This window comes from Etheostoma cragini, chromosome 9 (genome assembly GCF_013103735.1).
Source record: "Etheostoma cragini isolate CJK2018 chromosome 9, CSU_Ecrag_1.0, whole genome shotgun sequence".
Lineage (NCBI taxonomy): Eukaryota > Metazoa > Chordata > Actinopteri > Perciformes > Percidae > Etheostoma > Etheostoma cragini.
The window spans coordinates 5,019,752-5,034,816 of NC_048415.1; the positions used below are offsets into that span (position 1 = coordinate 5,019,752).

A 15,065-nucleotide genomic window follows, 5' to 3' on the forward strand; every position below is an offset into this window, starting at 1 on the left:
AGTGCCCAGGGGTTAAACTGGCACCTCTCCACTTATCTTATTTATGAATGATTTAAAATAATTTGTTTACCAAAGACGTGTAAGAAACTAGAAGGTAACCCAGAGAGTGCAGACCTCTGCCAAGGCATCTCACAATGTTAATGCAGTCTGAATCCCAGTTGAGAATTCCTTTTTCCAATTATTCTGACATCACATGAATGCCGCACAAACGCTGAATCTCGCAATGTTAACAAAAGTGAAAAATGACTTGTGTATCCGCCCCCTGCTTTGGATCCGCTCCAAAATGTGATGGGTTGTTACTTGGCCAACGCAACACCAGGCTGACAGACAATCAAACAAACAAAGCAGAACCAAATATGTAATTTCCAGATCCAGTTGTAATCTCATGTTTCTGATGTTCTAAATGAAATGTGTGAAATCCATTGAACCAGATTGTGCCATATTTCAGTGAACCCATTTGTCAGTGTTGTTCCTCCATCACCGTCTGTTGGCAGACGTGTGTAATGACTTCCTCCTGCCCGTCTATCTGCTAGCACGACGGACGGACAGCCGGACGCAGATCTAAGGTTATTCAGAGACGTCCCCAAGGCAGGGATATTTTTACTGCTGAAGCTACGGACTCACATCTGTTTGTTTCTCTGTGTGTGTGTGTGTGTGTGTGTGTGTGTGTGTGTGTGTGTAAAGATATTAAATAAATAAATAAATAGTGCAGTAAAAAGTATGATAAAGTCCTCTAAAAGGTAGTGGGGTAGAAGTAATAGCATAAAATGTAAAAGTGTATGTAAAGCACCTCAGAATTGTACTTAAGTACAGTAAATGCAGCCTACTTAATTATTTTCCAACACACGGAAAGACAAAATTCTACATTTAAACAGCAAGCAATTTAAGTGTGTGCCATCCCAGTGTGACTGAAACTCCAAACCTAAAGCAGGTTAACATGCTTTAGTCATTAACCTATACAGCATTGTCACAGCTCTATTAGGTTAAAAACTTAACTACACAACTACTAAAATAAAGAGAGGTGAGCTGGCCACATAGAGTCCTTTCATCCATCATAACACTGCCAGCATGCCTACATTCAGGGGTGAAGTTAGCCGAGTGGTCATCATCCCTCATGGATGATGCTGACAGTGGAGGGAAAACTGTACTGCTGTGGGATTATAGAACCATTTGATAGAAAAACCCGGAGGCATAACCTAATTTAGAGGCTGCTCTCTGGCCCAGCTCCAGTCATGTTAACAGAGGTAATAATGATACAGAGTCACCTCAACACCAGCTGCTGTCATAATAATAGCAGAAATAATGGTGCCATGAGATAAGAGACGTGCTCCGCTGTAACAATAACGGGGTTTCCACCAGAAGCACAATCTGTGTTAGATCACCTAACGCACAATTTGGCCAGTACTGTACTTGGCTCCTAGGACCTTGTGCTACAGACTTCTTCTTCTTTTTCTTCTTCTTTCTTATCTTTCTGTGCAGCAGAATCATTTATGATTGTGCTATACACATATAAGCATTTTCAGATCTGAGGCCCATATCAGCATGATATCATTAAATAGTGCCAAGAAGCAAATAACACTCACAAATTGACCTTCGTCCATCCTTTCATCCACCCCAACACCATTTCCTTCTTTGCTTCAGACTGGCAAGAGTGATAATTCCTTCAGTTGTTAGAGGGATTTGTCACTTAAACAACAGATCCTCTCTAGACATGTGCTAATGTCTGATTTGGTTTATCCACACAAACAGTTTAGTAAATATTGAAATTGCATCTATTCCTTTTTCCTAATTGAAGAATCTAGAATCTATGAATATGGACCTTTTTAAATTTCAAAGGTTTAACTGCCACAACTGCAACAAGTTGTCCCTTGCTTCACTGAAAGTCCATCTTTAGTGTCTGTGCTCTGGTGGTTTCAAGTTCCCACATTGCATTTGTGTAAGTGGCACATTGGCTTCTACACAAGTTGTGATTTGCCAAAAAACATGCAGATTTGTAGGTGTCTTTAACTCAGACTTAAGGTGAGCACAGAGACACTTTCCCCCAGCAGAAAACAGCCCTCTATGGTTAAACTACAAGTGAAGTAACAACCCATTTTTAGTGAGGGGGAAGTTTAACATCATCATGTCATTTTTGATTGATCTGTCTTTTCTTCTAGGGAGGACAGGCTCCCACTCTCAAGTTTTTAGGATAAAACCCAAAAACATTTATATGGTAATGAAGCAGAACATTGTTGAGTTCTAACTTACAGCTGAGTTCGATCCGGATGAAGTCCTTGATGCCCAAATTTTCTAGGAAGACCCCAGAGGATGATGTTGTTTTAAACAGGAAGGATATGTCTGCATTAAGCTCTCCGTGGAAGGTTGGAAAATGAAGGTAAGATGTCTCCTTGTCAAAAAACGCAGCATTCCAGAAGTTCTCTGAAAGACAAAGTTCTTAAATAATTCATATGCTTCCTTAATTTTTTTTATTCAAAAGGGAAGAAAAATCTTTTTTTTCAAAAAGTGAATATATCACTCTGGAACAAAGCTAATTAAAAGAAATGTCATCATGATGGCTGTATAATGAAAATGGTGTAGTAAACAAATGCACCAACTGTTCAGGTAATTAGCTGAGAACAACGGCACAACTCCAGCTACGCTATCTCATTTATGTTGATTTATCTTATATGGCATTTAAACTGAAGGCTGAAATTAGAAGCAATTAAAACAAGGTAACATACAGTATATCACTTCGATTAGTTTTCTATAAAGATTTTCATTAGAAGTTGTTAGTAAAGAACATAAAGAGAGTCATATTTTATCAACTGGTCTGCTAATTAGCTCGTTTAATTGGCCAAAAGCCATGAAATGGGAAGAAGGAGATTCAATACAGGGATTCCTTTAGTTCAGTTTATGGTATAGTTGAATAAAACTAATTTATTGAATAATATGAAAATCCATCAGAACACTGTTATGAGAATCTCCAAACAAGCAACAATACGTGTGGGAAAAAAACATTGATGGCAGCATGATGCAAAGCACTAATTAGCGACTGAAGTGTACTTACTGTCTCCATGACAACGGAGGGGTCCCACCCTGTAGGCGGCCTCCGACCCTGGTCGCTGGATGTCACCCAGCACCAGAGACCTGACTGGGAGGGTCTCCTTGTGGGTGAGCAAACCTGAGTCATTAGCCCTATAGTAGGTGAAGGAGGAAGAAGAAGGGAAGAAAAAAGGGGATGAAGGCAGAGGTGCGGAAGTTAAAAAGAAGGAGAAGGAAGTGGAGATGGGGGGAGTAAAATGAGGAGGAAAAGGAGAAGCAACAAAAGGAAATAGAAAAAACGGGGAAAATAATAAAAAAGAAAAGAAGGTGGGAGGGAGGATGTGGGGAAGGAAATGATGGAAAGGAAAAAGTAGTGACCAAGAAGGAGGCAGAGGAGGTGGATAAGGAGAAGAAGGATGAGAGGAGGAAGAAGAAGAAATAAAACAAGAAAAGGGAGAAGTAGCACAGAAGTGAATAAAGAGAATAAGGAGAAGAAAAAGAGAAATATGATAAAGAAGAAATGGAACATAAAAGAGGATAATAAGGGGAGGAGGTGGTTTAGAAGATAAAGAGTGGAGGAGGATGAGAAGGAAAAGGACGAGAGGAAAAAAGAAAGTGGTGGTGGGGAAGGAGAAAGACAAGAAGAGGATGGAGGAGGATGACAAAGAGGCAACGGTGAAGAAGAAGGGCAGGAGGAAGGAAGAAGATGGCGACAGAGAAGACGAAATAAGGGGAGGTGAAGGAAGGAGCATAAAAGAGGATATAGGAAGGAGTAGGAGAAGAAAACATAAGAGAAGGAAGAAGAAAGGAGAGAAGAACGTGTGAAATAAGACAAAGAAAAAGAAGGGTGGGGCGCCTTATAGCTCAATGAGTAAGTGTGCTCGCCCCATGTTGGCTGAGTCCTGCAGAGGCCCGGGTTCAAATCCGGCCTGCGGCCCTTTGCTGCGTGTCATCCCCCATCTCTCTCTCCCCCTTTCACATGTCTAATAAAAGGGAAAAACCCTGAAAACAAAAATCTTTAAAAAAAGAAGGGTTGACGTGGAGAGGATATTAACATTGAAAGTTGATCATGCATACAGGCGACCTGAACTCAAACTCAACTGTGTTGGGGGACATACTGCAACACTCAATGTCTTGACTGTGAGACATTTGTTCTCGGAGGTTTACATGCAGATGTTCAAATGAAGACAAGCATTTCAGCTGACACAAGGCTGAGTGATTCATCTGCACATTCAGCACCACCATTCACTCTCTCTGCTCCATGGTGTTTCAGCAGTCAGCGTTGTTGCTGGGAATTTTTATTAAAGAATAAATCTAGGACAGTAGGCACCCACAGCGCAGGTGAATGTGATAAAATATTGACAGCATGAAGAAAGTCTATGAGAATAAAAGTAGGAGTCACCCAGATTTAGGCAGGGAGATAATAGAAAGAAGGAGCCGTTGGCTATGCAAACAGTAGCAGGATTGGTTATGTTATTGGAAAATGGGTCTTACTGCAGAATTGGTCACAGGATTGGAAAAGGTGACCTAAATACATAATTGCTTACAGCATGGATAAAAAGATTTAAATACATATAGATGTCGCATGCCTCTTTTCTTTCCAGTTCGGCAAGTTGCAATGACAAACACGGAACTCCTTTAATGACTTGATTAGAGCAGTGAGCCCAATTTCACTGAATTGTTTAATTGTCTGCAATGTTTTACATCTGTACTGAAAAAGAACACTAAAATATTTCTTTTCATAGCTGGTCAAACCAAATCATTTAGGTATTGTTTTTATAGACATTAAAGTTGAGTTATAGTGACACTTTTAATCATTTACTATGGTACAAATGCAGTTTCACCAGTTTGATGGTTAATGCATGCAACGTACAATGTTTACCAAATTCCACCAATGTTTTCTTTTTTAAAGATTATTTTTTGGTGCCTTTCCCTTTATTGTGTAGGGACAGTGGTTAAAGGGGGAGAGAGATGGGGGATGACACGCAGCAAAGGGTCGCAGGTCGGATTCAAATCCTGGGGGGGCGAACATAGGGCGAACACTCTTACTGGGAGAGCTAGAGGCCGTCCCTTCACCAAATTTGAATGTCAATTCATCAAATAATAATTACAGTCAGGGTCACAGTGGTGGACTGATTGACTGAGCAACATCATCGTCTCTAGAGCCATGCCGCCCTAAATCACTGGCCAATGTATGTTAAAGGAATATGCCACTGTTTGTTGAAATAGGGCTTATCCTGGTCTCCCCTAGCTGTAGTTAGGTGGGCCAATGCATTTTTTGTCTCAGTGCATGCATTGTTTTAGTCCGGTGCAACACCAGCAGTGCCGCCGCTGCTAGTTAGCTTAGTGTAGTGATGAAAATCCTATGTTGCCAGTGAGCATGGTGTAGGTAAAAGTGAGCCAACAAAAACACAAGTATAACCTAATTACTTCTTGTGGCCTTTGTATTCACAACGAGAAAAAATAGCAAGCAGATTAAGACTAGACGATATCCTAGGCAGATACTGACTTGGGACTATATTGGGTGGAAGCACAGCCGAAGCACTGCTACATGGGTGCAAAGATCATGCAGCACCTTAAACCCCCCATCTTCCATCAACATACCCGGCGTGAATAGCGAGCTATTTTTCCTACAGTAGATAGTGAATGGCAATGAACATGGCAGATTTTGTGAGAGAGGAAGAGAATGACTTCTCCGACAGTCAAGATCCAGAAGCATACCTCTGCGAATCAGAGTTTTCAGAAGAGGAGCTGCGTGCTTTGGACATAAAATTACAGGAGGAGGAGGAGGAGGTTGCGATCCCAACCCGAGGATGTGAGGCACCCTACAGTTCTTGACTTTTTTTTTGGTGTGATAAAGTCAACTGGGAAAAACGTCTGTCCACAGTGTAAGTGATTACTGTAAACATGACGCATGGTTATTTTACGGGCTAGATCAACCCATATTAGACCTGTACTCACACAGCGTTTCTGCGTGATTTCTCAGCGCCATGTATCAGTGCTTTGGCTGTGTTTTCACCCAATATAGTCCTAAATCAAGGAAATCGTCTAGTCGTAATCTGCATTGCTATTTGTACTCGTTGTGAATTTGCAGGCCACATGTTGGCCACCTATCTACAGCTACGGGAGACCATGATAAGCTCTATTTCAACAAACAATGGCGTATTCCTTTAAAGTGCAGCTAACCATTGAAACAACACTCATTATTACCAATTAACTCTCTGGTAATGCTCAAATTATCATTTGCTAAACTGACAAACACTGCCTCCATTGTTTTCCTTTAATGCAATGACGCACTCCGTCCCAATATGGACGTAGGAAAGAACTTGGTGGACCACACATTGGCTATTGTGGTGTTATGGGGTTCTTTGGCCATATCTTAATCTTTTTTCATATAAGAACACTCAGTTGTTATTATATGAATGAATTAAGTTTTTTCTGCATTTCATATCATGCACTATTGCTTATTTAATATTAATAATCAAAAGATCAGATTCTAAAGACCCATGCATTGTGATTAAGAAATACATGAACAGTGTTTACTGGGTTCAGTAATGTTTCTAGAGAACTTGCCAAATCTTTCTTGTAAACACTTCTTACAGAACCATATTAAAAGGTACAGTACCATTGGTCGTGGTCAGCATCACAGTTGCAGAAGTGATTTGAATCCAGACAGTTGTCCTGCAGGGCACAAGCACACTGCCGGCTGCCCGGCAGAGCCCCGCCCCAGTACGTCTGGACCTGACCTGGACCCGGACCTCCTACCCACCAGGTGAAAGGAGTACCCTCTGAAACACACACACACACACACACACACACACACACACACACACACACACACACACCAATAAAGAGGTAAGATAATGCATTCTACAGAAGCTGAGAGAAAATTGTCACTTATCTATGTTTTCATCACAACACATTTTGTGTCTAAGTCGGCACTTCCATATCAAATTGAACATTGAAAGGTCTTCTTTTCTTTTACCTTCCTCTCTTCTATTTGTCTTCAATCTGCCATCTAACAGGATTCCAACACAAACCACCACCCTTCTGTCCCTGCTCTTTATTAAACTCTTACAGCACTGCTGCCCAGCCTTGACCGTGCATCATTGCTGTTCTCGCCACTAAAATTGGACATAAAATGGGAAACTATTTTTATGAAGAAAACTTTATGATGATAAGTAGGCTTTGTTGTGGTGACCCAGGTTAAAACAAGATGGGCTTCTTTCTACAGTGCAGTTTGAAACTCAAGTATTTTCTTGTCCTTTTTATATGAGTAAATGTACATTTAGAAGAAGACAAACATTCTTTTTGTGCCAAATGCAGCTTGTATGTTCTTACTTTGAGCCTTTCTACTGTAAAAGCAATCCATTGTGACATTTTTTAAATGAAAACAACAACAACAAGAACACTGAAACCAAGCAACTATTGATTGACTTTGTGGTGCAAACGAACCTTTAGCCGCTGCAGTGGAGTGCGGAGGAGAAAATGCACATTTTAAATGTAATTGATGTTTGAATTGGTTTCTAAATAAACTAAATCAGCAATTCACACCACTCCTCTCTGGCTCCAAATAAAGATCCCTCAGATAAGCTTGCTTTGCAAAGAACTTTATGTCTAGTGTCATTTCCCTTTAAACCACACTGCTCCACCACACCATTCTCCACCATCTCAAAACACACACACAACTAAACAACACATTCAATAAAACTTACATTTATCTAACTGTCCTCCAAAGATTTCCATCTCAGTAACTTGGATACAACAGAAAACATCACCAAGCTTACAGTAAGTCTTACCTGGTGTGTTGAGGAGGCGGGACTTCCTGCAGTGGTAGGCCAGGTCCTGCTCACAGTGCTCCGATTGGCTGATGATGGATGCTAATTGCTCTTCATCAGAAGCGTAGTCAAAGTGGGTAACATGTTGGTTTCTGTCAGGGAACGAATGCACTCCGGTCAGTTCTGTGTTATTGTGCTGGATCACCATCCATGCCATGTCCTCTGGTGGAGAGACAAAAAGAAGAGAGAGACAGACGAAAAAAGAGAAATAAATACATGTGTACTGATATACTGTGTGATAATGTGTAAAGATGTGTGTTACCTGTCATGTTACAGTATATGAGCTGGGGTTTGATTGGTCCACTGCCGTCCACATCTATGTGATAATGTCCCGATGTGTTGCCCTTGTGTTTGTATGCCTCACATGACTGTTCATATCTTGCTGTGAAAGAAAATGCAATAAAATGATCTCAACAATAATATTATCTTCTTCCTATTGCATTTGCGATGAAAGATCTCCCCTATCCATTCCTAAAAGCAAAGTTCAAGACTACCACACTTCCATCTATAAAGCTGGCTCCATTTCAGTCAGAGACAGTTATGAAAAAGGAATTGACAATATATTGCAAAGGGTAAATACAGTTCCATTTGGTGGAAATGGCTCTGCTTTCAAAGAATCCGAGTTGGAGTCTTCTTAAAGAACTACCCCCCAGGACAATAATAGGAGAGCTTCAAAAGTAACAGCACTCAAAGAATAAGCAGAGTGCTAATGATCAGTAGCATAACTGTAATAGGACCATGATACTGTGATGGCTGACAGCAATCAAGGAAGGGGAGTACAAATTCTAAGCTTCAAATATGTCAAAGATGCAGCTAAGTCATTTTTATACTAGAGCAATGCCTCTGATATAAAAATGGTCACAATCATAATGAAATACATTAATGTTGTAATTTACTGTACTTGTCCTCTCACCAAAATCTGCCAAAAAATAAAGCTAAATAGCTAATAAAGCTTTCAACTTATTTCAGTTTCTTTTGATAATTAAATATACAGTATGCAAAGAAAAAACACAAAATGATGAAGAAAATCTGACCAACGACAACGTTTCCCACATTGATTTTGCTGTTTGTTACTTTTCCGCATGTCAGTAAATGACCTAAGAGAAGTCCCTTGATACAGCTAGGTTTAGACCAAATATAACAACATACTGTATATATCGTATATGAATATATCGTTTTTTTCTGATAATGCGGAAGGGGTTAAATGATTTTGCGGTTTGCTCTGAGCCTAACAAGATGTATTTCAGTCTAGTTCAAATGTTCTGCCCTATATAGCAATATTTAGAACTGTTTATATAAAAAAATACATACAGTTATTGTAAACAAATATTTATACTTTACAGATGTTGAAAAAACTCTCTCACAAAAGTGATCAATAAGGAACCCTAGGGTTCTTTCCCCAGAATTAAATAACTTTTTGCAAAAAGGTTCATTATTTCTTTCATGTTTAAGTGGAGGAAAGCTACAATGTTGTGCAAAGGTTGTCTGCAGTAAACACAATTGTGGCATTTCCAGGAATATTTTGACAATTCTCTTGCACTTTGACCCTCTCTATTTCCAAAGAATGAACATTTAAACTAAAGATACTACATGCATTACATTATTCTCTAACATCTAGGGACATAGCTTTTACTGTAGCTAGCCAATTGGTTAACCTCCTAACTACACTACAACACAGTCTCATGGCAGTTCGTGAAAGTGTCACGTTATTTTTATTCTATTGATTTGTGTACACAGACAAACGATTTTCTATTTTTTTTGTGTTGCTGAGAATGTAATGTGTTTATGCTGGTCACTGCATAAAGGGAAGTATCATTTTAGGAAAAGAATAACGAGGAAACAACACGGCTCATGCCAGGAAACGATCCCCGGTCTCCGGGGTGAAAGTCCCGCATGGTTCGACCAATCCACCACCCCAACCAACCAGCATTCAATAATACTCGCTAGTGTAGTCGTACTGTGACCCCAAAACATGCTTTCCATTTAAATTCATTACTTGAAAAATTGTCCTCACCAACACAAAGAAAATTAGAAAAACGTGTCATTGTGCACAATTCCATAGATTAAATAACGTGACCATTTTATGAACTGCCGTAAGACTGGATTGTACAATAACAGTCAACTAAAAATGTCAAGTGCTCTGCAACCCAATTGCATCTCATAATGGCAACTTAAGTTAATAGTTCTCAAAAGTTGTTGAGCATGTTTTCATGTATTATTATGTATAATTATTAATTAGATTATCTTTATAATATTCATGTGCCTGTATCTATGAGCATGTGTGTGGCATTACTGTTGTTTAGTATACTGTGCTTAAAGGGATTTGCTGCATTTTATGAGAGCCTCTTCTAATTGCCTGCCTGTAAACTTCAAACCTCTAAAATCATAATACTAAGCAAGAAGAAAGGGACAAACACACACACACACACACACACACACACACACACACACACACACACGCACACACACACACACAAAACAAATATGCACACAGTGAACATATAAAATAAGACAAAGTGGGCCATCTGTAGGTGTCAGAAATCCAACAATAACAGCCTTTAAGACTTTAAAATTAAATGGAAAGCTAATTCACTCACCATAATAAAGTACCAACAATCTGTTTAGTCTATGGCCGATTGAACAGTGCTAATTAAAGTTCTGAAACACAAAAGTAAACTGAGTGTTTGGGGACATGGGTTCTCTCTGTTTTTAAGTAAAGCAGAAGCAATGAAAACATGTCCGGAATTATGTATCAATCCTGTTCTTTGTTAATCTATGGTTCATTTACAGTTTGTTAGATGTTTCTTCAACATTCAATATTTGATATTTAATTTAAATTCAAATTCAATAGTTGTAAAGAGAGAATAAGGTGAAAGATAATGGGCTGTCTTGCTCCCGTCGCAGCGGGGCGCAAAGACCGAGGCAAGTGTCTTTGCTATTTTAATTTGCCTGTGCTGCGCCCACTTCCTTTAAATAGCAAATGCACCTGCGCCCCTCTTTGCGTCCATGGTTGTCTTACAGCGAGGTGTGTTCAGGTAAATTCTTGGCGTATTGCTATCTTTCGGCAGCAGAATGCAGTGATTGTGCAATTGAACAACAAAAACCTGGTCTAAAGCCAAAAGCCCAGCATTTCATTGTTGTTTTAACAGTGCATTAGTAAAATGTGCCTTGGCTCCTGCACAGTGCGTGTTACACACACACAGGGAAGCACAGCAGCACACACAGATGCAAAAGATTAAAAACTAAAATATTACACTGCAATTCAGCCATCATAACAGCAATGTGCCAAGGTACAAACCCGCCTGGCTTTGAAAGGGAATGGGTGATGACACTCTAATTTGTTTATTGCAGATTATTCACAAAACCCACCTATGATTTAATGAGGACACCAAGTGCAACCTTTTTTTAACTATGAGCCTGGTGGACAGACTTTTTTTTTTCCACCGTCAAACTAGCAAAAGTGGATTTGGACACACCCTAAACACACCTGTGCCAGGCCCTTCACGCCAATTCCAAAAGTGGAATGTTGTGGATATTGACTAGTTCACTCTTAAGGTTACAAACAGAAAAAGCCACTGTACACCACGCACCCATCACCAAACAACAGACAGAAAATGTTACTGTAACTACTGATGGGTGAACATAGTTGAGCATTTAGCAACTAAAGAGCCAGATATAGATCTCTCAAGGAGTCTCAAGAACAGTTATAGAACAGTGAATATGGTGGAATTTCTGTTGGCGTCAAAAAACACAACTTAAACTGAACATTAACATTAAAGTCTCTTTATCTTCTAGAGAGGAAAATAGGCAACTGTTTGGCAACACATTCATCATAATAACTTAATAAGGTGATACTTTGTCTTTAGTTTGACTAAAACTGGTCCTTATTGCTGACAATGACAGACAATAGAGCCATTAAAATCACTGACCACATTTCAAAACTTCTAATAGCTTCTAGTTACATCATAATATTAAATCATTGTTTTTTAAGCTTAAAGCATTTTAGACGCCAATGGCCTGGTTGCTTACAGCTGTGGCAGGTGGCTCCTCTGTAGCCGCTGTTGGAGCAGTTACAATGGAAGGTGCTCCATGACTGAGTACATCTGCCTCCATGTTTACAGTGACTGGGGGAGCACCTGGGAGAAATACAGAGACAGAGATAGAGAGAGGGAGAGAGAACCTTAGTTTCTGTAAAACGTTCTCAAAAAGAAAGTTTCTCAAGGCCATCAGCACACCAACCTGTTCTGGTGCGTAGGAGGGACCTAAATAAAAGCAGTCCTAAAACAAAAGTTCATAAGTCTTTATTTTTATGTCAAGTGGTGCACATTCTGATGAAGATGAGTTAAAACATGTATTTGTTGGTAGTATGTTAACTAACATTCAGCCAGAGGCTAAACTCTTAAACTGCCAAACATTGTCTCCAACCTTGTCTTTTTTTTACATTTTGGGGCCATTAAAGAAACTTATTTTTATTTTACAAAAACTGGAATCCATGAGATGCTGTTTTTTAAATAATTAATTTCTGCCTTTTATTATTTTGCTTAGGCATCAACGTTTTGGCCAATCACTCTCTGCTGTGTTGCTTATATTGCTTATATGTGTCCTATACTGTGAATGTTTACACTGAGCAAGGTATTTACACCTTGAAATTGGAGTCTCCCCTAGATCTGTGATTGTTTGGCTGCACAATGAGTCTGTATGGTGTCCAACCTACTGACAGGCTGCTGCTTAATAAAAAAGGGAAATCCCATTCTTTTCTGTGTTAGAGATTTCAAAACTCCCCCCAGCAACAGTTAACCTGTCCATCCAGTGAATAATGCGCATAGTGTTTCCCATGTGATGCATTTGTGGTTGAAGTGGTGCTTTCAGAGGTGAGGGGATGTAATTTGCTGTTAAGGGCCTATAACATTAAAAATGTATTTAGCCAGGACCAAGTGCAATTTAATCAACTCTAGTGCTAATAAGCCAATTTGTAATTTGCAGTCGCATGGGCAAAATCCACAACCCCCAATGGCACTGCATTAACAGGGATTCTAACATCCAATGTGAAGAATGGGTTTTTCCAATCCATACAATCTCCCATGGATGTACAATTCCAGCAGAGTTTGACTGTTAAATAAACACAAAATATAATTGGGTGAGCCAAAAAATACAGTCAATTCTACACCAGTGGAAACATACTGGTCCATTCAACATAGTCTACACTCATTAAACATAGACAGAGAATACATTTCGTTGCTCAGCAAGCAGTCTGGGTTCAAGTGTATTTCCTGTAACCTTCCATGTTAGCAAACATTAATTCTAACACAACTGTGCTGTCGTCACACGCAATCACATACATATTGTACATGCTTGCACTTCTACACTTGTGAGAATCCTTATTGACTTGGCCTAAATTACCACCATAACTCTATTCCTATACCCAAACATTACCTTAACCTCAATCAAATGTCCCCGCTCTCAAGTTCTAAAACTGCTATGGTTCTCACAAAGATACAAGTACAAGAGAGCTATAAAGATACTCTTCCTAGAGCAAAGCTATATATCCAAAATGATGGGAATAAGTAGCATGTATGGGGCAGGATGGAAGGGGAAAGAGGTGAGACAGAGGGCTGAGGGTGATGGAGTGAAAGAAAGATTAAGTGAGCAGCAGTGAGATGAGGCAGTGACTGGATATTTGGACAGTGAACCTGAGGAAATGAGGTCGTGGGTAGCCAGAGAGCAACTGGACCAAAGGCAGTGTGCTGTGACATTGTAGTTAAAAAAAAATGATGGAATCATGGCAGTCAATAGCAGTGGATAAACTGCTCTCTTGCCTTGGTCTTTATAAACAAGAGCTGCGATCATTAGAATGAAACATGAGGGAACATTGTTCCTGTTATAGCCTAATCAATTATCCCACTTTCCCCCTAATCCTGAAAGTTTCATGTTTACCTATCCTGTCCTATATAATTGTCTTATGGTCCCAGTTTTATTTTCTAAGTTGATCATAACAGTGTTTCTTTTTAAAGCCAAGTGTAAACATAATAGACAACAATGTTTTTTAAATGTTAAAGAAATTGTTGAGACTTGAGAGTGGTATCAATCTATACATCTAACTCTTAGCAAGAAAGCAAACAAGTCCAACTAATCGTATAATTCTACAGGATTCTCCCGATTAAAATGGCGAAAAAAAACTAAGAACACGATTGTTTTAAATTTGTTCAACAATCACTTTCATTTGAATATGACCAATCATCAACATGACCTAGCTGTAGCTCACCCAGTAGAGTGTGTGCCCTATAGGCTGAGCCCTTGACAGCCATGGATACAAATACCACAATTTACCATCAGGCCACTTCTTATCAGGCTCCAGAATCAACGCCCAGAGAAAATATGTTATCTTCATTATCGTCATTGTAAGACAGAAAGATACAAACACTGTGTCTGTACATGCACCTATTTTGCTGAATTTTTCATCATCCACTTTGTCCCTACTCCCACTACACTTAGCAAAAGTTGGGGAAATGGAACTTGGCTTGGCAAGAACCATCTGCGGTCACAGGCGGCCACTCTTTTCTGCAGCGTTGGTGGAGTTTTTTGTCATTGTCTCAAGATCCAGTTTGCTGTTGGCAGAGTACCGGCGCATGCAGCCTCAAACAAGATCACAGAGAGAAAATTACAGACGTTCAGAAACACAAGCCTGGGTCATTTTAGCCCGTATTACCAAATCTACAATAAATCTTTTCCGGGCTAGAATGTTTCGAGTTTTGCAAACACTTTGTCCTATAAATCTCTGGAGGGCTTCTAGCTTGACTAACAACTTGCAATGCAATGCGACAGCATTCTGCACCACAGCTGAGATCACAGGACTCCTGGATTAACTGGAGTGAAAAGACTTTGTAGCTTATCTAAAAGTTTCAAGTGTGGTGTGACAGTGTCCTAGAATATGGCTTGGATCACAGGGCTTGCATCCAATCTCCCCTGGTTTCTATTACTGCCTCTGGCTAAACCACAACAGCTCAGCCCCGATCTACACACTATTACTGGACAGGTAGACTGGGATGTCCTACAAAGACTTCAAATAACTGCTGTCTGCTGAACAGTGTGAGAGAGATAGAGAGAGGAAAGGTATGTATTTTAATGCTTTCAGTCCACTCTGCACCTTCCTGGGTAAGCTGCCACATTGCACCCACACGCACACACACACACACACACACACACACA

The 15,065-nt window shown here is 39.8% G+C and overlaps 1 protein-coding gene across 3 annotated transcripts in view; it reads right to left on the reverse strand.

Annotated features, from left to right (window-relative positions):
• Positions 1 to 15,065, reverse strand: part of LOC117950617 (contactin-associated protein-like 4) — an 89,848-nt gene that overhangs the window by 21,947 nt on the left and 52,836 nt on the right. For all 3 annotated transcript variants that reach the window (XR_004657953.1, XM_034881801.1, XM_034881800.1), the window contains exons 11-16: positions 11,889 to 11,995; positions 8,122 to 8,241; positions 7,821 to 8,021; positions 6,647 to 6,809; positions 3,047 to 3,174; positions 2,248 to 2,418 (exon numbers count right to left, since the gene is read on the reverse strand). Coding sequence is in view for 2 of the 3 variants with exons in the window: in XM_034881801.1 (XP_034737692.1) it covers positions 2,248 to 2,418; positions 3,047 to 3,174; positions 6,647 to 6,809; positions 7,821 to 8,021; positions 8,122 to 8,241; positions 11,889 to 11,995 (890 nt within the window). In the remaining variant the exon portion in view is untranslated. The remainder of the gene's footprint in view (positions 1 to 2,247; positions 2,419 to 3,046; positions 3,175 to 6,646; positions 6,810 to 7,820; positions 8,022 to 8,121; positions 8,242 to 11,888; positions 11,996 to 15,065) is intronic.